Consider the following 21,868-nt stretch of genomic DNA (forward strand, 5'->3'; position numbering starts at 1 on the left):
GGCGGTGATCCAAACCATAATACGATCTCCTCCTCAGAGTGTGGCCACTTTACTCTTTTTTAATAAAAAAAAAACATCCATAATTAAACAGGGCCATGAGAATTGTTAACAAAAATAAAAACCCTATTTGCCTTAAGTCTTGAATAACTTTCACTGTTTACCATTATAAGAGTATCTATTTAATTTGTCATGAAAAGTTCAGATAGTGAGGTTCAGGTAGTGAACAATAAATGTAAAGTCACATTATAGCATATTGGGCTACTATATGTACCCAGTACATAGACGGGGTATGCATGGTTTAGAGTCTACCTATATTTCTGCAACAAGTTTTCATTTGGGGGTGGTACAGTGGCACAGTGAATAGCACTATCACCTCACAGGAAGAAGGTACCAAGTTCAAATCTGGACTAAGGGCATTCCTGTGTGAAGTTTGTGTGTTCTCCCGATGTCTGTGTGGGTCTCCCGCAGGTACTTCTGTTTCCTCCCACAGTCTGAAGACATATAGAGGGCAAATTGTCGGCTCTAAATTGCCTGTATGCATGAATGTGTGAGGGCCTTGTGCAGTGAATAGCAAGCAAGAAGGTACCGAGGTTGAATCCAGACTAAGGGCTTTGCATGTTCTCCATTTGTTCGCATGGGTCCACCGGGTTCTCTCGTTTCCTCCCTCCAACCCACTACAGCCTTGGATAGGCTCCAGTCCCCTCTGCAACCAGAACAAGCGGTTTAAGAAAATGGATGAATGGATATTCATTTGGGTTCAGGTCCAGTGACTGAGGTCATTCAATATGTCCGTCTTCTGTTCCTCAAACCACTGGGTGCCTCTCTCTTTGCCATTTTGCAAGACAGCCCTCTCAGATGAAAAGTGACGATGTGAAAATGATCACTTGGACATTGACCTTGACTTCTAAGGGCAAGAATGCGCCCAAACCTTGCCAGGAAATTGCATCACACCAACATTACGGGACCGCCAGGCCTCTTCATTCTTGGCACGCTGTTGCGTTTCCGTGTTATTGTTCACTGCCTGTACATAACGTGGACTGCGTATATCCAGCAGAACATCCAGTAAGAGACCTTTTCTAGCCTGCTCTGAAATATCTCTCCGGGAGGGTTGTAGTTCTGAGGTTTCTGTGGTTCAAATGTAAACCAGTCATTGTGAAGACAGTTGCACAAGAGTCTCTGCTTTGTCATCATGTTATTTTTATTAAACTTAATTAGGAGGTTATTTGTGTAATTATAGGTGTTCAGGATATCTGTCTGTCAAATAGGCTAGATTGAATTCCTATAATTATTTCTTCTTAAATTGTCTGAAATGATTTCTACCCCGCGGGTGAGCATGTTCTGCCAATATACATTCTTCTCATTATTATGTTGTTACAACACAATGCCCCATGACTATTCTTTTTGACAGTGCGATAATAACGATAACAACATCTACTTGATTGGTTGAATGATTGTTTAATTTTATCAGTGAAAATCAGAGATAAAAAGGGAAAAGAAAAATAAGTTCTAATAAGTTGAGAAAAAAAAAACAAGTTCAAGACATTAATGCCTACTAAGAACTCGAGAGCACGCCCCCCTTCCTGCTTTCAAAGAATGAGATTTAATTTTACCCAGTTGTAACCAACCCTGTTCCTGGAAATCATCCTGTTGGTTTTCATTCAAACCCTAACAAAGCATGGCTCATTCAATAGCTAGGGATCTTGTTGCACTGCTGAATTGCAGTCAGGTGTGCCGAATTAGGGTTGAAATGAAAACTTACAGGATGGTAGATCTCTGGGAACAGGGTTAGTTACCACTGATTTAGCCCATAATTGGTGGAGCTATGGCAAGCTGTCAACAGTATTCTTGATTTAGCTAATGAACAGGGTATGCTCACCACAGCAAAAAAACAGATTGGTCCAAATCAGTGACTTATTAGCAATATATTCTAGCTCTACCCATGTTTGCTGTCATGATACATCATTCTCCCATAACTATATAAAGCCTTTGTCATTGAGTAAACAGCAAAGTGCAGTAAATACAATTAATATGAACAGTTCTCCAGTTTCCTGTATTCCTTGAACGTTACCTTGAAGGCTCAAGGAACATTGCAGGAACAACCTTGTTTAGTTTTGTTATTCTAGTTATGAAGGAAGTTGAATTGTAGATGACCATATATGTCCATTTTGGGTCTGTTAGCTATGCTAAACAAAACTACAATTTCAATACTTAAATTTTGAATGATTTTTACATTTATTTGACATATCTACTCCATACTTTTTCATGAAGAAATGCTAACCATTTGGGAATGTTAGCAGACAATTTGTATGCATCATTTCAGTATTGTTTTGCCTGCACATCATCAATGATACACTACATGGGCGAAAGTATGTGGACAGCCAAACATTACATTCATATGTGCTTGTTGAACATCTCATTTCAAAACCATGGGCATTAATTTGGAGTTGGTCCCAACTTTGCTGCTATAAGTCTTCACTCTTCTGAGAAGGTTTTCCACTAGATTTTGGAACATGGCTGTGAGGATTTGCTTCCATTCAGCCAAAAGAGCATTAGTGAAGTTGGACACTGATGTTGGCTAGTAAGGCCTGGCTCGCATTCCAATTCATCCAAACATGTTTGATGGGGTAGAAGTCAGGGCTCTTTTCAGCTAGTCAAGTTCTTCCACTGAACCAACCTTTTCTTTAAGGACATCGCTTTGTGTACAGGGGCATCGTCATGCTGAAACAGGAAACGGCCTTCCCCAAACAGTTGCCACAAAGTTGGAAGCACACAATTCTCTAGAATGTCATTGTATGCTGTTGCATTAAGATTTCACTCCACTGGAACCAAGGGGTCTAGCCCAAATCATGAAAAACAGCCCCAGACCATTATTCCTCCTCCACCAAACTTTACAGTTGGCACTATGAATTCAGGCAGGTAGCCTTTTCCTGGCATTTGCCAAACCAAAATTCCTCCGTCAGACTGCCACATAGTGAAGTGTGATTCATCACTCCAGAGAAAATGTTTTGACTGCTCCAGAGTCCAATGGCAGTGTGCTTACATCACTCCAACTGAAGCTTGGCATTGTGCATGGTGATCTCAGGCTTGTGTCCGCCTGCCCGGCCATGGAAACCCATTTCTTGAAGCTCCTAATGAACAGTTCTTATGCGAACAATGCTTCCAGAGGCAGTCTGGAACTTGGCAGTTAGTGCTGAAACCAAGGAGACTATTTTTATGTAGCGTTTCAGCCCTTGGCAGTGACTTGTTGGAAAGGTGCCATCCTATGACAGTGCCACGTTGAAAGTCACCAAGCTCTTCAGAATGACACATTCTACTGCTAATGTTTGTCTATGGAGATTGCTTGGCTGTACGCTTGATTTTATGCACCCGTTAGCAATGGGTGTGGCTGAAGTAGTGGAACCCACTAATCAGGGGTGTCCACATACTTATGGCAATAGAGTGCATCATTTGTATGGAAACAACAAGAAAGCAACAGAATTCAAAAAATGCATGTAGAAAAAATGTTTTTGAGCTTCAAAATCTTAGTCCTTTTGTGCTGTTGTAATCAGAGGTTTTCAGGCATTCTCTGACTTAGCCATCAGCACTCATGTCCCCCAGGCATAATATCTCAAGTTCTGGGTGTGTCATGGTAGCCCAATGATGAAATCCATCCATTGAACATGGACAAGAAGCCAGAATGGAAGCAAATGTGTAATAAGAAAAGATTGTGCTTCCCTGTCTCATCTGTGGTGCTCAGAAGTGTGTTTGAATGTCTCGTCTTGCCCTTGCAATTTACAAGCTTGTTTACAGTCACAGTCTGGAAAATTAACGACCTAATATTGTAAATGCACTTTTTACGAGACGCTCAGAGTGCGTTTGTATTTGGGCTAAAACTGGAAAAGCATTCAGTGCTTTCAACATTTCAGAGCTTGCTTCAGTTCATCATACATTCTCAGCACTGTTTGTCACAGTATCCCAAGTCTGTGTATGATGAGTTACGGGTTCACCGAGAGGTATCAAAGATAATTTAGCTGTAGCTCATAACCTTACAGTCTTTTTCACAGGAAACATTTATGTAGCATACTTACCAGCCACCTGAAAACCCATGGCTTGAATTAGGGGTGAAGTGCTTGGGTGCAGCATTGTAAATGAGGAGCAGGCACTGTGGATAAGAGGTTAAAGGCCTGACATTTTAATGTTAATGACTGATATTGCATTATCCATGCCATACCCAGCATGTATTAGTCGACAGTGACCCAGAGGAGGAAGGATTATGGAAAAACAAAGAAAAAAAAAATCACCTATTGGGGTTCCAACAGATTCCAATTAAGATTTCCATCAAGCCAATTTCATACTAATGCAATCATTGCCATGATTAGACTGTTGACCAATACATTGCTTGAGCAAATCATGCAGGTTAAATCCATGCTTACGGTCAACAGTTGCAACACTGGAATGTCATGATCTACCAGTATTGCGGTCCTGGATGGTCCGCAGGTAAAGCTATAGTGTGAGCAACATTGAGGGAGACCACTGAGTACCATCCGATGGCGTCTATGTGGACAACTTGCACAATTTCAGAGGCTGTTGCAAGGTTTTGATCATTAAGACCCACCCACTGTCTCGTTTACCAAGGCTGTCTCAACCACATTTGCCTTGCAAAACTCTCATCCCATGGAGTACACGACACCAGTCCTGAACGACTAATCTGTATGCCAATGTTTGCAGAGTCATTTTCAACGGCTGTATACATTGATCTTGCCAACTCTTAGGAGACCACAGTAAAATGTTTTCGCCAAAGATATACATGACAAGAATGTCAATGATCAAATTAATAATTGAATGATTAGCAATGATTGGTGAACTTAGAGGAGCAGTTCGTATCATAAGAGACCAGCTCTCGTTTTGCATCCTTGATCAATCAGATCAGGACCTTAAAAATGAACCTCTGTCAAAAAAGTCATACTTCCGCATATCTTCTATGGCTGCAGGGGCAGAATCAGTTTTACTCTGATACACTGTATGTTTTCATAATCCCAGTATCAGCAGTTTCCTCCTGGTATTCCCTGCGTGCGCTCCATGATCCTGCAAAAAATCCCAAACTGAATTTCCCAGATAAGGTGAAGGCAGCAGCTTAGGTTCCAGCTGGGTGTGGCATTTGTTTTTCCACAAAAGGCTTTGTTCCTGTTTGCTGAGGTTTGTGGATGGGTTGCACCTGTCCACCTCTAGCTCCTCCCTGTCTGTGTTCCTGCTTCCTTGGTCCTCCTGTCAGGTATAAAGCAGACTGAAAAGGCCAGTGGAGCCCTGCAAACAAAAACTCCACACAAAGTCTCTCAGTCGAACAGAACCCAGCAGTTCTCCGGTCCAGTTGGCAAAATGACAACCACGGCACTCAAGTTCGCCCGTCACATGGAGCGAGCCCAGGGCATCGGGACCAACAGTAACGCAGTCAAATTCAGCAAGCAGGACTACAGCTCCCTGAAGACCCAGTGCCTGGAAAAGGGAGTTCTGTTTGAGGACAACCTTTTCCCTGCGAGCCACAGGTCCCTGGGCTACAACGAGCTGGGGCAGTACTCCTCCAAAACCAAGGGCTTGGTCTGGAAGAGGCCAAAGGTCAGAGGCAAACATTCTCTTTATACTCAGGGCTCTGTGGAAGGGGAGGGGGGTGACTTACCTACTTACCACACTGCTATGACTGACTGTATCACCTGCTTAGAAAGCTGCAGCAGCAGTTGTGGTTCTGGAACTAAAATCTGTAGCAGCAGCTATAGTTCTGGGACTGAAAACTGTAGTTCTGGGACTGAAAGTTGTAGCAACAGTTGTAGATCTGGGACTGAAAACTGTAGCAGCAGCTGTAGCTCTGGGACTGAAAACTGTAGAAGCAGCTGTAGTTCTTGACTGAAAGCTGTAGCAGCAGCTGTATTTCTGGGACTAAAAACTGTAGCAGCAGCTGTAGCTCTGGGACTGAAAACTGTAGCAGCAGCTGTAGTTCTTGACTGAAAACTGTAGCAGCAGCTGTAGTTCTTGACTGAAAGCTGTAGCAGCAGCTGTAGTTCTGGGACTGAAAGCTGTGGCAGCAGCTGAATGCAACCAGGTGCATAGAATATCAGTAAAGGGACTACTACTTTGAGTCTGGCTGATTATAGGCTTGGTTTTGCAGGTTCAAGCCTGTGAACAGAATGTATGTACTAAATCACCGCGACTCCCTTGAATAAAAGATTCCAATATGAAAGAATACAAATACAATAAATAAAATCAATATTGCATAAGAGATTATTCCAAATGAGTAAACTATAATTGTATGACTCTTTACAAATCTTAACTTCGCATTTCTTGCAAAGCAATGTCAAGTTTATGTTGAACATGACCACTACAATATCTGAACATGACTTAAATTTTAAAACTAAAAACTTGCGTTTTTTTTCCCATCAAGAAAACACACTTCCGTGTGAAGAGACCCCATGTATTTGGCATAACTACATGGTAGCTATGGACAAACTGCTGAGAGCTGATCCAGAAATAATTCCACTTTAAAAAAACCTTCCCTAACTGCAGTGATACAGTACATCTCCATTGTTTGTTTAACCCAGAATGGCATTTGAATGACGGAATTGGTGTGTACTCACTGTGCATCCTGCTCCAGGTTCAAGGGTGTGGCGTCCAAAAAATCTGCTTCTCTGTCATCTTGAATGACTCAGGTCTCCTCATCCAAAATCATTACTCATGGTACTCTCTGTTTGAGATGAGCTGTTGCTCTGCCATACTCAGTACAGGGAATGACTTCTATGAACGTGCTCTCTTATCCACAGTGACTGTAGACTGAACGGAGAAGTGCGTTGTCTTTCTTCAGGTCACAATGATTGAACCCGAATGGCCTCATTGCACCAAGTAACTCATTTGTATTGACGTTCTACTGGACAAGTTCATTTACCACAGGATTTGTTCAGTTTACTGTATGGGCCCTATGTGACTTGCAAAGTTATACAAAATACGAATAGTTCTTCTTCTTCTTCTTCTTATAATAATAATAATAATAATAATAATAATAATAATAATAATAATAATAATAAATCAAATCTCATTAAAATACATGGAATAATACTGTAATACATATCAAAAAGTTACATAAAGTTGATAGCTATTTAAAAAAAATATTATACCTAAAGAGACTGCTTTGTTGACTTGCAAATGGCAAACAGTGGTTTGAAAGAAATATTGCAGAAATAAATATATTATTTATCCAGGTAAGACATTTCAGAACTCGGAGCAGTTCGGTTTTCTTTGGCAGTGATGACCCGGGTGGTTAATGTAGGGAGGGAAGGCAGGGGATTGTGCAGCCAGTGAGATGCATGGAATGATTAGGGGCCAGATGTAGAGTCAGTTTTATAGGGATTTTACCCGAACAGCAGGGAGCCAACACACCTGCTCTTTAACTCTATTTAAAGAGGAACTTCACCAAATAAAAACTAACATTACAGGTTCATTTGCTTTTACGCCATGGAGTTCCTCTTTGAAAACAATCGTAATTTGTGTGAGCCAGATGGTCTTTTTAAGCCTTGAACAAACAGTGAGGTTACAAAGCAAGAAGAAAGGTCTTATTTGAAGTTCCTTTTCATAGCTGCGCTCTCCTTGACTGACCAAACACTGCTGTGACCCACTATATCTTACAGGGAGTTTCATCACAAAGTAATAGTCTTGTTTGTTTGTTTTGACCTGACTCTGTTAACGCCTATGTTTGTCTGCTTGTTTGTGTGTGCGTGTGCGTAAATGCACGCAAGGGTACTTGTGTATGCACATGTGTGTGCATGCGTGAGTGTTCCCATGGGCTGTTTTTCTGTCCCTGTTCCTGTGGGTGGGCAGGTGATTCCTCTGCTAAGGGAACATGGGGCAGGTTGTGAGGGGGAAGGGGCACCAAAGGACACGCCTGAACATTTAACCTTGTAAATTGACTCTGTTGCCCTATAATTAAGTTATATTGCAATTAAGGACAAAAAAACGAAATCCAAAGTAAGTGCACGCCATATTGTATGAGTTAAATATTACAGAATGGCTGAGTTGGGGCAAGTTGTGAAATTGGCTTCTGACAGTGCGACACAGATATATATGTAATTGACTTAATTATATAATTTCCTCCCAAAATAAAATTCTAAGTCAGTTTTCTAGAACTTGATTGCTTTCAGTACCTACCAGTAGTGACTGTTACATCAGCATTAGAATGTTCGCTTAAGAAGATTCTACTAATCGATGCGTGATCTCACACCTGAAAGAGTTAAAACATGCAGGATTGTTTACTTTAATTTAATTTCCCCTTTTTCTAATTTCCTCTCTGTAGGAGCTGTGCCCCAACCCCCAGTTCATCGATGGTGGAGCCACAAGAACGGACATCTGCCAAGGAATGCTGGGTGAGCTGATGCAGCATTTTAATTAAGCTTAAAAAAAAAAAGTGACGTGAAAACGTGCCCATTTTTTTTAACTTCTGAAAAAAACGGACATCATCTGGTCTGGATGTTCAGGTCAGACGGCTAAATATTTTGATGGGTCCTCAGACCAGCAATAGTAATAGTAATAGTTCCCTCCACCATAATTACTGGACCCAGGTCTGGAAATCATACAGTTCAGACTCCTAGAGTATAGAGTTCAACTATAGCTTTAAAAACACATTTATGGACTGAGCCACTTGAAAACCCATTTCAGAAATCATTTTAGCTGAAGTTTGATTCAAAAAAGAAATCTTAGTCTTACTTTCCCAAGTTCATGAGATATTAAAGTTGTCACACTTCGTTGTCCAACAGTACTTATCTCCAACACTGTTGATCTGTAAGTTAAACACAAGTTCGAATGATATGCAAATACATAACATGCAAACAGAACCACCGGTAATGTTTACTCAGGGAACCACCTACTAGGAGTGGTATGACATGCTGGCAGTCTTTTGTTTTGCAGTAGTCCCAAAAGAAAAGATCATTTTTAACAAAGAGAAGGGGGTGTGACACACCTGTATCCTGCATCACTGTGCCGAGTATAAACATCTGTCAGTCACCCAAACAGAACATACATGGATGTGACAGCTGAGATGTCCTCCCTTGGGTATGTGCTATTCTTGCAAAATGAAAATGGCAATGACAATTTGCGGTTAGGGCACACCAGATGATTATTGGTTCCAGCAATAATGGCCAAATCCCATTTACAAACGACTCTGTGGAAAAATGAGGTGTCTAACAGTGACAGAGAGCGTTCTGGATGGAGGGCTGGGAAGAGTGGCTGAACTGAGGAGGCTTTGGGAGATCAGTCTGAAATCTTGGCAAGATGACTGCAGAGGCGGTGTGTGGGTGGATGTTGTGGTGGAGCCGTTTAACTAGTAATGACCTCTAATGCTCCTCCTACATCCTGCTTTTATTATTGAGCCATGGCTAAAGCACAAGTGAAACAAATGGACAGTGAATCTATTAACAGATGGGTGCCATGTACTTAGTTATAAGGGCATAAACTAGTTTTTCTTCTAGTATATCGGTATTGAAGTATATATTCATAAAACTTAGAATTTAGAATGTACTACTTCAGACTCAATAGAAAATTCATTAGGTTCCTCATTTTAAGGCTAAGGTTTGAGCTGTCTTCTATCCATAGCTGGTTTTGCTGCAGTTTCTCTCTCCTCCAGCCAGTTTTGGCTGACTGCTCTGGGAATCTACAATAACATCTACACCACATTTGGATCTGCAGCAGTGATCCATTTACCCAGAGCATAGTCACTGTGACTGCCAGGTCAATGGTTTCAGGTCTAACAGCACCCTCTGCTGGAGGACCTATGCATTACTGTGGTAAAACAGATCCCTTTTTGATGTTATTTAATTTTAAGTGTTTTCAATTGACCTGGGCAGTTCTTGCATGCAACAAAGGATGTTTTAGATACTTACATAAGTTTCTGATGACCTGGAGTGAGGGCATTCACAAATCTGTGGTTTAAAGCAAGAAAATATATTTCAAGAAAATTCCAAATCAGCTTGCATATCAACGCACAACAGAGACGGAGAGAGAAACAGAGACAGATACTGAGAGAGACCAAATGGCAAAGGCCAATAATGAACATTACTGTTTTTTCCCTATCTGGTTTCCCCTGTATGTTTATTTATAACCCCTTTTTCCCCCCCCAAAGGGAGGCATGGCAATAAGGTAGCTGTGCATTATAAAACAATTGATACATCCAAATCAACAGAAGACATTACACACAACAGCCTATATGCAGAGAACATGGGAAGCCTCTGAAATGATTCAATTTAGTCACAAATTGAGAATACATCATAGGTTTTTTTAAAAACAATCCTTCTGTGATATTGGCTTGTCCAGTCACTGTGACTCCTGTGGAGTGCTTACCCTCCAGATGTGTATATCTGTGCAGGTGACTGCTGGCTCCTGGCCGCCATCGCCTCTCTTACGCTCGATGAGGAGATCCTGGCCCGTGTGGTTCCTCCGGGACAGTCTTTCGATGAGGACTATGCTGGGATCTTTCACTTCCAGGTCAGGATATATCACTTCCTGTGGTGAGGGAGACTGGGCAGTTAAACAACCGGTTTGTGTCGCTCTTGGTATCTACCGCTTTTATTCCCCGTTCATGCTGGAAGTATGGCAGCAGTCCTTATTCCCCAGTAAGTCCCTGGTGTGGGAGGAACAGGCCAAATATGTGGAGCACTCCTTGTGATGCTCAATGGGACTGAAATATGTACAGCACTTGCATGCAAGGAGATGTCTAAATCGGTGGGGGATGGGGGAGGAGATCTGGCAGGGGAGTGAATAGGAAGTTAACTTGGATGAAAGTCCCTCAGATCTCAAAAGTCTCAAATGCACTATTGATTAACATGCAAAGGACTATACAGCATATGCCAACACCGTTGGCCACCATACGCATTATATTCCAGAACCTGGAGCGCACTGGGTTAGTAAGGAGCTAAAACATCAATAATAGCTATCAATAAATGAAAAATAAATATCGACAATAAAATAAACTTACCTGCCCTCTGCACCTCCAGTTCTGGCAGTATGGAGAGTGGGTGGACGTGGTGATCGACGACAGGCTGCCCACCAGAGACGGGAAGCTGCTGTTCGTCCACTCGGCCGAGTCCTCCGAGTTCTGGAGCGCCCTGCTGGAGAAGGCCTACGCCAAGTGAGTGGGCCTCCAGGCAGCTGGAAAAGGTCACACACAGGAACGCGTAAAGGACTGATACTTACCATCTGAAGAAAAAAATATGTATTTATTTGAAAATTAAGCAGCACGAGTGAACACTATGGTCTCACATCGAATAGGACTCATGCCAGCAGCCCTGCAGGGGCGGCACACAATTAGCTTTGTGTCACCAAAGGGGTATTTTGGGAGGGATTCAGACAGCGGGGACAGCAGTGTTCATCGCTTGAGTGACCCCTGTTGGCCATCTGGGTACCTGTGGCTTGCTGTCGATGCTTGCGTATGATTGGGTCTCCTCCCTCTGGCCCCACTCTGTGCGTGTGCGGCTTGTGGCTGTAGTGTGAAAAGAAGCAGCTGGCTGGCAGTCGCATGTTTTGGAGGAGAACCACGGATTGCCTTCACTTTCCCAAGTCGGCAGCAGAGGCCGTTATATGAGCACGTTTGTACATAATTCATGGATAGGGCATTCCAAATTTGGATGGAATAGGAGATGCCAAACTTTTAAAACAAACATTTTTCATAAATTAAAAAAAAGTTCGAGTGTTGATAGCCAGGGTCTTTTCACGGCTCCCCCGGTCCCTCACAGGGTGAATGGCAGCTACGAGGCCCTGGCTGGTGGCACTACCACAGAGGGCTTTGAGGACTTCACCGGCGGGATCTCAGAAATCTACACCATGGACAAAGCTCCCCCGCAGCTCTTCAAAATCATGCAGAAAGCCCTGGGGCTTGGGTCCCTCTTGGGCTGTTCCATCGATGTGAGTCCACACAGCTCAGGGGGGGGAACAGCATGCCTGGGGTCCCCCTTGGGCTGGACCATTGACATGAGCTCAGGGGGGACCAGCATGCTTGGTTCGCATTTTCAGAATAAGAAATGACACCATTTTTGTTTTCATCATTCTTTTTGTCTGCCTTATTGTTACCTTGTTCTTTAGGTTAAAACATAGTGTGCAAAGTGGTTGCTGTTATGTTATTAATAGTAATAACAGCAACATTATTATTATTATTATTATTATTATCCTCCACATGTGGTTGTGTTCCTTCTCTCCAGATCACCAGTGCCTATGATTCAGAGGCGGTGACCACACAGAAGCTGGTGAAAGGCCACGCCTACTCCGTCACTGGGGCTCAGGAGGTAGGTAGAGCAGTCAATTAAACAATCAAGGTAGTGTGCACAGGCAATGCGCAAAAAAGCAAAACAGTGTAAAGTCACTCAATAGGAAAATGGCAACCAAAAAACTAAACCAGCACTGCCCAATCCTGTTGCTGGAGACCTACTATCCTGTAGATTTTCACTCACACCCTAGCAAAGCACACCTCATTCAACAGCTAAAGATCTAGTTGTGCTGCTAATAAGTAGAATCAGGTGTGACAAATTAGGGTTGGAATTAAAAACCTACAGGATGGTAGACCTCTGGGAACAGGATTGGACAGCCCCAAACTATTTCCAGTGTGCATTCAAATGTGCTGGGGTGGAATTTGTGCAGTTCTGGTTGTAATGTTCTCAATGTAAAAAGACAGAGCATAGCTGAGGTGAGGTAAAAGTAGAGTGGAGGGGTGTGGCCTGTCTGTGCAGCAGGTGGTTTGTGTGCCCCTCAGGTGACCGTGGGCGGCAGGACCGTGGAGCTGGTGCGAATCAGGAACCCCTGGGGACAGGTGGAGTGGACAGGGGCCTGGAGCGATGGGTGCGTTTATGAGAAACACCATAAAGCTCATCATGTGGGTCTTTGGTGGACCCTGTGATCGGAGGAGCGGGGCTACACGACCTAATTAGAACACTTATCCCTCCATCAGGTCACAGGAATGGGACGGCGTTCCCGAAGACGAGAAGGAAAACCTACAACGCGCAGCTGACGACGGCGAATTCTGGTGAGCCCCAGTCCTGTTCTTGTTGATGGCATCAGAGCGTGCAACTTGATGATCTAATTGACTGATGATGTAATTAAACCAGAAATGGTTCTGGCACCACCACTATGGCAGGTGACCCCTGTCCTTTGACCCCTGGCAGGATGTCCTTTGTAGACTTTAAGAGACAGTTCTCCAAGCTGGAGATCTGCAACCTGACCCCAGACACACTGACCAGTGATGAGGTTGGCCGCTGGAGCTACCACCAGTTTGAGGGAATTTGGAGAGTGGGCTCCACTGCTGGAGGCTGCAGAAACTACGCAGGTATAGTATCAGAAACCACATGCGGACAGCTTCAGAAACCACACAAGTACAAGCTTCAGAAACCACACAGGTCACAAGCTTCAGAAACCACACAAGCACAAGCTTGAGAAACCACACAGCTACAAGCTTAAGTAACCATGCAGACACAGATTCAGAAACCACGCAGGAACAGCTTCAGAAACCACTCAGGCACAAGCTTTAGAAACCACATGCGGACAGCTTCAGAAACCCCACAAGTTCAAGCTTCAGAAACCACACAGGTCACAAGCTTCAGAAACCACACAAGCACAAGCTTCAGAAACCACACAGGTACAAGCTTAAGTAACCATGCGACACAGATTCAGAAACCAACCATGAACAGCTTCAGAAACTACTCAGGCACAAGCTTTAGAAACCACACAGGTACAAGCTTTAGAAACCACACAGGTACAAGCTTTAGAAACCACACAGGTACAAGCTTCAGAAACCACACAGGTACAAGCTTCAGAAACCACACAGGTACAAGCTTTAGAAACCACACAGGTACAAGCTTTAGAAACCACACAGGTACAAGCTTCAGAAACTACACATGTACAAGCTTAAGAAACCAGGCCTTGCAGTAGGCATCAGAAATATATCATTGCATTCATACCAAAATTAGGACAAAGGGTAAAAATGTGTATTGGCATAATCCCCCCTTAAAACCTCATTCTGCTCATCTATCCCCTCCACAGCCACCTTCTCCTCCAACCCCCAGTTTGCCATCACGCTGGAGGATGAGGACGATGACCCCCTGGATGAAGATGGCTGCACCCTCCTGGTGGGGCTCATGCAGAAGGACGGCCGAAAGGATAAGAGTTTTGGCACCGACCTCAACACCATCGGATACGCCATCTACAAGGTGGGAGTGGCAAAGGGATTTTTGAGTTTATTTTATCTGTTTGCTTAGCAGATGTCCAGAGCAGCTAACCTGGCTTCTGTTTTTACATACTACCCATTTATACACATGAATATGTTCTGAAGAAATTCAGGTTACGCACATTACCTGACTTGGGTTTTGACCTTTGTAACAAGTGCAGCTCCTGACTGACTGTCCTAAACAACCACCCTTAGAGTTGGGGATCAATTCAGTCCATTCACAAAATTAATTCCAATTTAATTAACAGAAAAATCACCAAAGTACGGTATGGACATTTATCAATTCCTAAACTGAATTTCAAATTAAATTTGTAAACTGGCTGGACTGAAATACCACTGATCTCAACCCTACTAATCATACAAACAGGTCAGGGTTCATTGGAGACCCTTCTGATATCTTCCCGTTTCTTTGTTTTCCAGGTGCCTGACGAGGTATGTAATGACCACAGCAGAACACGATCCTGAGTCTAAACTCTGACTCTCCTGACAGATAGAGAAGTGATCCCAGTTGAGCAGGTGCTGCTGTGGGGATCAAACACTTGTCTGTAGAGGGGGAATTGCATATGGCCATGAGTCCTCTGCCATACAGACTGCACCACACATCTCACCTTCATTTTAATGTGCAGGGGGTGGCTGTTTTTACTTGTGCAGTAAGGCTAAAACATGGGTTTCTTCACCTGTTGTATCTTTTAATTATTGGATTTTTGGGGGGCTTTACTATGGGCTAAGTAATATATCACTCAAGCCAGCAGTACCTAAACCTTTGCAGAGTAGGTTTTTAAAAAGAAATGTCTTTCAACTACCCATAGGGAGTGTTACGTCAGCATTAGAAAGTTCAGTTAAGATATATGTGATCTCGCACACTTAAAAGTTTAAACGGCAGCAAGAAGTCAGTGAGAATTGTTCCCTCTTCTTAACTTAGTACAAGGGCCGCACCAACATACACCTGGGGCCGGACGTGTTGCTGAGGCAGAAGGCGGTGGCCATGAGCTCAACCTTCATCAACACGCGCGAGGTGTGCGACCGCTTCTGCCTGCCCCCCGGGCAGTACGTCATTGTCCCGTCCACCTACGAGGCGCACAAGAAAGGCAGCTTCCTCCTGCGGGTCTTCTCTGAGAAGCAAGCCGCAGCCAGGTGGGTGGGGTTCCACAGAGCAGGGTGTGACAAGGTGGGCGGGGTCTACCAGGCAGACTTGTATATTTTATTATTTAGGCAACAAATATGCTCGAGATTTTCACCAGGTAGGTCCAGTCATCCAGTCACATCTCCCCGGTCAAAATGTTGTCTGTGAGATCCAGTTAAACTCGCTCAGGGAGCATTATACTTAGTGCATGATATCTTTCCTTTTCTACTTTGCGTGAGCTCTCTTCTCTCATTTAAGTATGAATAGGAGGCTCTCCTGTTTGCACTTGAATAATCACACCTTGTGACTATGTAGATATACTGAATATCTACTCTAATTCTCCAGACAAAGCTCTTGCTTGGTTGGCCTTTGGAGCTCAAACAAAAAATGGTGCATACATACGGACTATGTGGTTTTGGATAAAGGAAGTGTGATTTTTTTTCCCAATTGTTTTACAGTTCATTTTGCATTAAAGTACAAGGTCTGCTGTGCCAAGAAAACCAATCAAATTCCACCATGGGGCTTTACTTACACCTATTAATCAAGGACCTGCGAAATCTGTGTCATTGCCATGAGGATGCAGTGTCATTCTGTGCATGCGTTGCATGCTTGTGCACAATATTTCCATTCCCGTACATTTACATGTTAATTTTCCGTTGCAGCAAGATGGACGCGGAGATCAAAGCAAAAGTAGAGCAGGTACAGTAACGCTACCGGAGAAGCTTCAGCAGCTAAGGACAGAGCAGCATTTGTGCTTATATTGGGTGTAATAAGAGGCAATCATCCAGGATCAGCAAGCTCACATTCAGTTCCACATTATAAACATGCCCTACTGTACATACAATTTCACCCTACAACTTGACTAAGAGTCAAAGTAAGAGATGGAACAAGCTACATACAAACTTATGGCAAGACTGTGATATGACGAATAGCTATAAAATGTCCGAATCTGCTCTCTTCCAAGCAGAACACATTGAAGGCTGATTTCTCAGACAGAAATTGAGCGGAACCCTAGACTAAAAAAAATATTCCTCCGCCCCCCCAAGAGAGATCATCACTGAATTTGTCTTTTAGTCTGGAACTGGGCTTAATCCATGGCTGGCAAATTGGCCCTGAGAAAACCAGATACTCTTTGACTTCAATATGTTTTCTGTAAACACTGTCACCCAGTTGGTCACATTATTTAAATTGATTTTTAAATTATTTTGCAGCATGAAATCTCTGAGAAAGACGTGGACCCCCATTTCAAACTCCTGTTCAAGAAGATTGCTGGAAATGTAAGTTCATGTTAAAAAAACAAAATGTTGTAAACAGATTTGCCTGAACAGTCAAAAAATAGACACACCATGTGTACAGATATCAAACTTAAAATTATTTTCTCAAATATATTTGCTTAAAAGCTTAAGAAAATGTCTTAAATTACCCAGTATGTGCAGACTGCAAGCTGAATCTTTCAACAGCTCAAAAAACAGAGGGCTAAGAGTTATAGTAGCAGTTACATGCTACACACTGTATTCCATACCACCTTTTATCCTGCCCTGAGGAATATGCTAGACATAGTGAGGTCTCTATTTCTATGGAAGACCTGCCAAAGAACAAAGACAAAAGCAAGTGGTAGGAATGTAGCAGTAGGGGGGCGCCTTTCCCTTAATGGCAGGAAGTAACATGCATTAGTGTGTGCATAACCATATTTAGCTGTAGGAGGCAGCATCTTTCTGAGGTTAGATGGATTTAAACAGACAATGACAATGATTCATTACAATTGTGTCTATTCCTCTAGTCTTCTCATGTGATCATTGCAAATTATATATCGGGGCTCTGGCCTGTCTAGATGAAAGGTAACAAACTGTACATTCTCCTGTAGGATTCTGAAGTGTCTGTTTTTGAACTTGTCGAAGTTTTGAACAGAGTTGTATCCCAAAGTAAGAAACATTTTCAATCTTATTTGGCTATTTATTTATGTACATTCAGACAGGCATACTGTTGCAAATTTTTTAAATTATTTCCGTTATATTTTCAGGAGCAGACATCAAGACCGATGGATTTAGCCTTGAGACTGGTCGTCTCATTATCAGCTTTTTAGATGTATCCTTTGCTAATAGTGTCCATGTAGAGATCAGATACAGTACAAAACCGTTTTCATTACCTTTCCAAAATTCGTGAAACACCAGACGTCCCGTTTTCCTCGGGACAACCCTGTATTGCAGCCCCTTTTTACGTGGCCCAACTTTCCCCCAGGGAATCTGGTCATCCTACATCAACTGTAACTAAACATCCCTCTCTTCAGATTTCTAAAGATGCCTGTTTGAACCCCATTTAAAGTCCCAAACCAGTCTAACTTCATTGCTGAGAGCACATTTCTTTCACTAAAAGGAAAAAAACAACTCTTAAAGCTCTGCCACTTGGTGGTTTGTGCAGACAAAAAAAACAGTGGCCAGCTGCATATGTTCAGAAAAGTAAATGTAAAAACCCTCATTCTCCATACCTGTGTTCAGGTATGGGGGGGGCATTGGAGTTTCAAAAGCACCTTGACAGTTTGCAGAAAGATGGAAGTTCCACACTGGGCCTGGTTGAGTTCCATACTCTCTGGATGAAGATCCAGAAGTATCTGGTAGGAAAATCATAGCATTTAGCTGTTACTGGGAGTACTTAGCCTAATACCGTAGTGGTAGATGCCTCTTTCTGGTACTATAGTGTATAGCACGTCATAGGATATACTTAATACTGTTGTACTATATGCCTTTCTGGTACTAGTGTGAAAAGCACATCATTGGGTATTCTTCATACCTTTGTGCTGGATGCAATTCTGGTTCCAATGTGTATAGCACTTCACTGGGTATATGTAATGCCGTTGTACTTGATGCCTTTCCAGTATGAATACGTTTAATATACTGGGAGCAGTTTCAATGACGGATCTGGTGTCTGGTTCCACAGGAAATCTTCAAGAAACACGACCAGGACCATTCTGGCACCATGAGTTCCCATGAGATGAGGGGAGCTCTTTCGCAAGCAGGTAAAACAAATACTATAGAAACTATAAAGCCACACAACACGCTAACACTACAACAATGGAACCACACATCACCCCTTTGTAGTGTTACCTTACATGGTAAACTACAATGCAGGCAGCCTGGGACCTAATAATCACACAACATGCCTATTAATATTAATCTAGTGATGCAGGGCCATTGGTGTGAACTGGCAGTATTTTTCAGCCTCCACCTTGACTGTTAGACAAAAATAAAGAGGACCTGGAAAAACCAGTTCTTACAGGCAGGCTTACCAGTCATGCTCACTGGTTTCAGTCACTGAACAGCTGTGTTTGTACAGTGATCCCACAACAAACAATACACAAATAGAGCAGCCTCATCAGTCTGCAACGATTCATGCATTAATCACAGGGATTTTTTCTTCTGCCCATTTTACATTCCACTTATTAGCCTAAATGGCTGAAAACAAACATGCAATCCATTTTCCCGTTATTAACGGTATAGAGCAGTCTGACTAACTTTTGAAAGGAACAAGAGATCAAAATACGATGTTAGAAAGGGACAGAAATGCACACGAAGTCACTGGTGTCCTTTATATTAACGGTGTACTAATGCATATCAGTGTAGGCCTACATCAGTGGACCTCCCTGCACACTTGCTTGGACAGGACAGCGTAAATGACAGTTAGTCAGTCAGTGTAGCGAACTCAGTGGCTCAGCGTATTCTGTAAATAACATGGGTTAACTGCTGCCCCAGGATTCCAGGTAAACAACGACATCCTACACAACATTGTGGGCCGCTACGCCGACCAGGAGTACGCCATAGACTTCGACTGCTTCGTGGCCTGCCTGATACGGCTGGAGATGCTCTTCAGTGAGTTTCACAGCAGGACTCCTTGAAACTGGTGGCCAGTGGGCCAAATGAGATCCACTATAAATGTAGGCCTACTTTATTTGGGCCATTAACAAGAGAGGAAAAAAAAGTCTTATTCAGATGCAGCTAAAATTGCAACTGTGTGCAGGACCGCACCTGTACAGAGCCAGCATGCCGCCAACTAATGACAGAATGAAAATCCAACCTGGCCTGAGTTCATTCAAAAGTACCTCAGTAGTTGGCTTACCTGCATGCCGAGATGAAAAAAGTACCCAGAAATTATGCTATCACGTTAAGCATGGGTACACCTTACTTAATTAAAATTCAAGTAGTATCTCGCTGAAAATACACTTGAGTGAAAGTTTCAAAAGGTTTTACTTCTAAACGTACTTCAAAGTATTAAAAAGTTTAGTAGGTCTACAATTTGCTTGGCTGGTAGTGACAGAGAAGACGTTTCCATCAAAATGGCGAATGCAGAGCCAACCTCAGTTTGAGTTGTTACACTTCAACAACTTACAGTATCTGACACTTAGGGAATCGTCCGTAACCCAAGTCACATTATTTATTGAATGATACTTAGATAGGTAGGCTAACTAGTATCAAAAGGCCGGCTAGCTAACGTTAGGAAGGACAGCCATCGTTAAAAGATATCGATAGCTATCACATTGACATTAATGAAAGAATTAATCAATCGTGACATTGTTTGTAATGTCCTGCTAGATACTTAACATTAGCTAGAATTTAGTTTGCTAGTTCATCAGAATATGGTCTGCTCGTTAGACATAATGTTACTGGAATAGCACGCTAACTAGTGCCTGGCTAGTCTATAGTCTACAATTGAAAAATAAAGTAGCTATCTAGCTAGCAAACTTACCTCTATATGTTGCTTCAAATTTGATGGAGAATTTTTGAGGGAAGAAATTTCATGAGATCGGGGGAAGGAGACAATTAATTATATAAGAGTCGCTGAAGTAAAATTTGTTATGGAAATCGGGCCACGGGGGCTTATTTTGTGTTGAATGCGAAACGACCGTTCTAAGGAGGTCTTCATCGCTCGTTTGTTAGGCCATCTTGTGCAGCGGTTAAATTTACTTCATGCCATTTAATCAAATACCTTTTTTGAGCTAATGCACAAGAACCAATCAGCACGGGCGTTAGCTGTTTTAATGAAAATTTTCGTCGCGGGCACCGGATTGGATAGTTTGGCCAGTGAGACATGTAAGACTGCATTTTACGTTTCTACATTCATTCATTCATTCATTCATTTTGGGCCAGCAAGATTGATAACAAGCAGCTACATTAAAGTATGAAAATGTACAGAGTAGGAAGTAGTCTATTTGATTGAGTGATAATACAAGTAGTCTACAAACTTAATAAAAATAGTAGAGTATTCTATAGTAACGAAGAACAATCACTCAAGGGCTTTTAATTCCTATTTGTCTGTGATACAATACAAAAACTTTTTTTTTTAAATCTATTAACAAAACATTTTCTGTGATGTTAATATGTGTAACAATTAGCCTGTGTTTTATTTATCAATTCATTCAGTCCTTAATTTGGTTTCCATTTATTCCTCTCCGTCCAAACAGAAATGTTTAAAACCCTTGACAAAGCTGGCAGTGGGAAGATCGAGCTGGATTTGTCGCAGGTGAGTTTCTCCGTTGTGTCTGTGTTCAACGTGATACATTGTTTGACATGGTCGAACCAAAGCATATTCAGCGCGCCTTGAGCATTAAACAAAAAAAAAAAAAAACTATACGACGGAGAGTTGGTCTACGTCGATCATACAAGGAGCCTCTCTTTAACAGTATGTAACATCGAGTCTTTGTGTTTATTTGCAGTGGATGTGTCTGGCAATCCATTAAAAGAAGATTCAGAAGACCATTTATTTGCTGACCATTGTGACGTAACAGCTATACTGGATCCAGCATGAAATGTGTTGTAGATCTTGTTTTGTGGATGAAATTATTATTATTTTTGCTTCAATGTGATATGTACAAGAGGTGTCGCATGATAGCTACTTTAGGCTAAAGCTACTTTTGTGGGCAAAAGTGGTAGCCTATCTTCAACATAAAGTTTTAAATTATATCACATCAACTTTTAATACCTTTTGGAATTACAATTTCTTAACTGTTCATTGAGACCAATAAGCTTTTAAGTGTCCTTGCCACAGTTTGTTCCGGGTCTCACAGCTTTTAAAGATGCACAACTTTGTGTGGTATATGACCTATACTCTGTATCCTGTAATTGTAATAAGAATGTTTTAAATCCACATTTTGACCATGTGTCTCAATTGGTCTTTCAGACACATTTATTGTAGCTACAGCAATGTTTCAAGTTCAATAATGCGCTCCCAAAGTAGGCTATTCGGGGATTTCCCCCGTCACCTCTACCATATCGAATAATCATACAATGCTTCCAAACTGGAATTCAAAGTTTGCTCCAACAGCACTGAAAACGATTGGTGTTAGAAGACTGGTTGATGTTGCTTTTAGGTTGATTGATTTATTAAAGCGGTTATGCTGGTTGTGTGTGAGCGGGTGTCCGTTTTTTCCCACTGTACAAAATGTTTAAAAAAATGCCTGTATTGTTCATCACTGTTTGTTGAACGCTTTCACCCGAATACGTGCGTAATGTGTTTCCCTACTCGCTTGACCCATTATG

General features: G+C 42.3%; 1 protein-coding gene and 1 long non-coding RNA gene across 2 annotated transcripts; one reads left to right on the forward strand and one right to left on the reverse strand.

The window, feature by feature from the left end:
• The first annotated feature begins 5,218 nt into the window (after positions 1 to 5,218).
• capn8 (calpain 8) lies at positions 5,219 to 21,731 on the forward strand. Its single transcript, XM_064317854.1, has 21 exons — positions 5,219 to 5,592; positions 8,312 to 8,381; positions 10,376 to 10,494; positions 11,004 to 11,137; positions 11,742 to 11,910; positions 12,204 to 12,287; positions 12,752 to 12,837; positions 12,947 to 13,021; positions 13,161 to 13,321; positions 14,035 to 14,201; positions 14,639 to 14,650; positions 15,141 to 15,352; positions 16,004 to 16,040; positions 16,553 to 16,618; positions 17,206 to 17,263; positions 17,362 to 17,426; positions 17,884 to 17,952; positions 18,276 to 18,354; positions 19,088 to 19,204; positions 20,794 to 20,852; positions 21,046 to 21,731. Exons 1-21 carry the CDS (start codon positions 5,356 to 5,358, stop codon positions 21,067 to 21,069), a joined length of 2,100 nt encoding a protein of 699 aa, XP_064173924.1. The 5' UTR covers positions 5,219 to 5,355; the 3' UTR covers positions 21,070 to 21,731.
• On the reverse strand, positions 13,780 to 20,050 carry LOC135245075 (uncharacterized). Its single transcript, XR_010327140.1, has 3 exons — positions 19,452 to 20,050; positions 17,869 to 17,949; positions 13,780 to 14,194 (listed from the first exon to the last, which is right to left on the reverse strand). It is a non-coding gene; the product is annotated as an uncharacterized LOC135245075 (long non-coding RNA).
• Positions 21,732 to 21,868: the final 137 nt, after the last annotated feature.

The sequence above is a fragment of the Anguilla rostrata genome, chromosome 18, assembly GCF_018555375.3.
Source record: "Anguilla rostrata isolate EN2019 chromosome 18, ASM1855537v3, whole genome shotgun sequence".
Taxonomy (NCBI): Eukaryota; Metazoa; Chordata; class Actinopteri; order Anguilliformes; family Anguillidae; genus Anguilla; species Anguilla rostrata.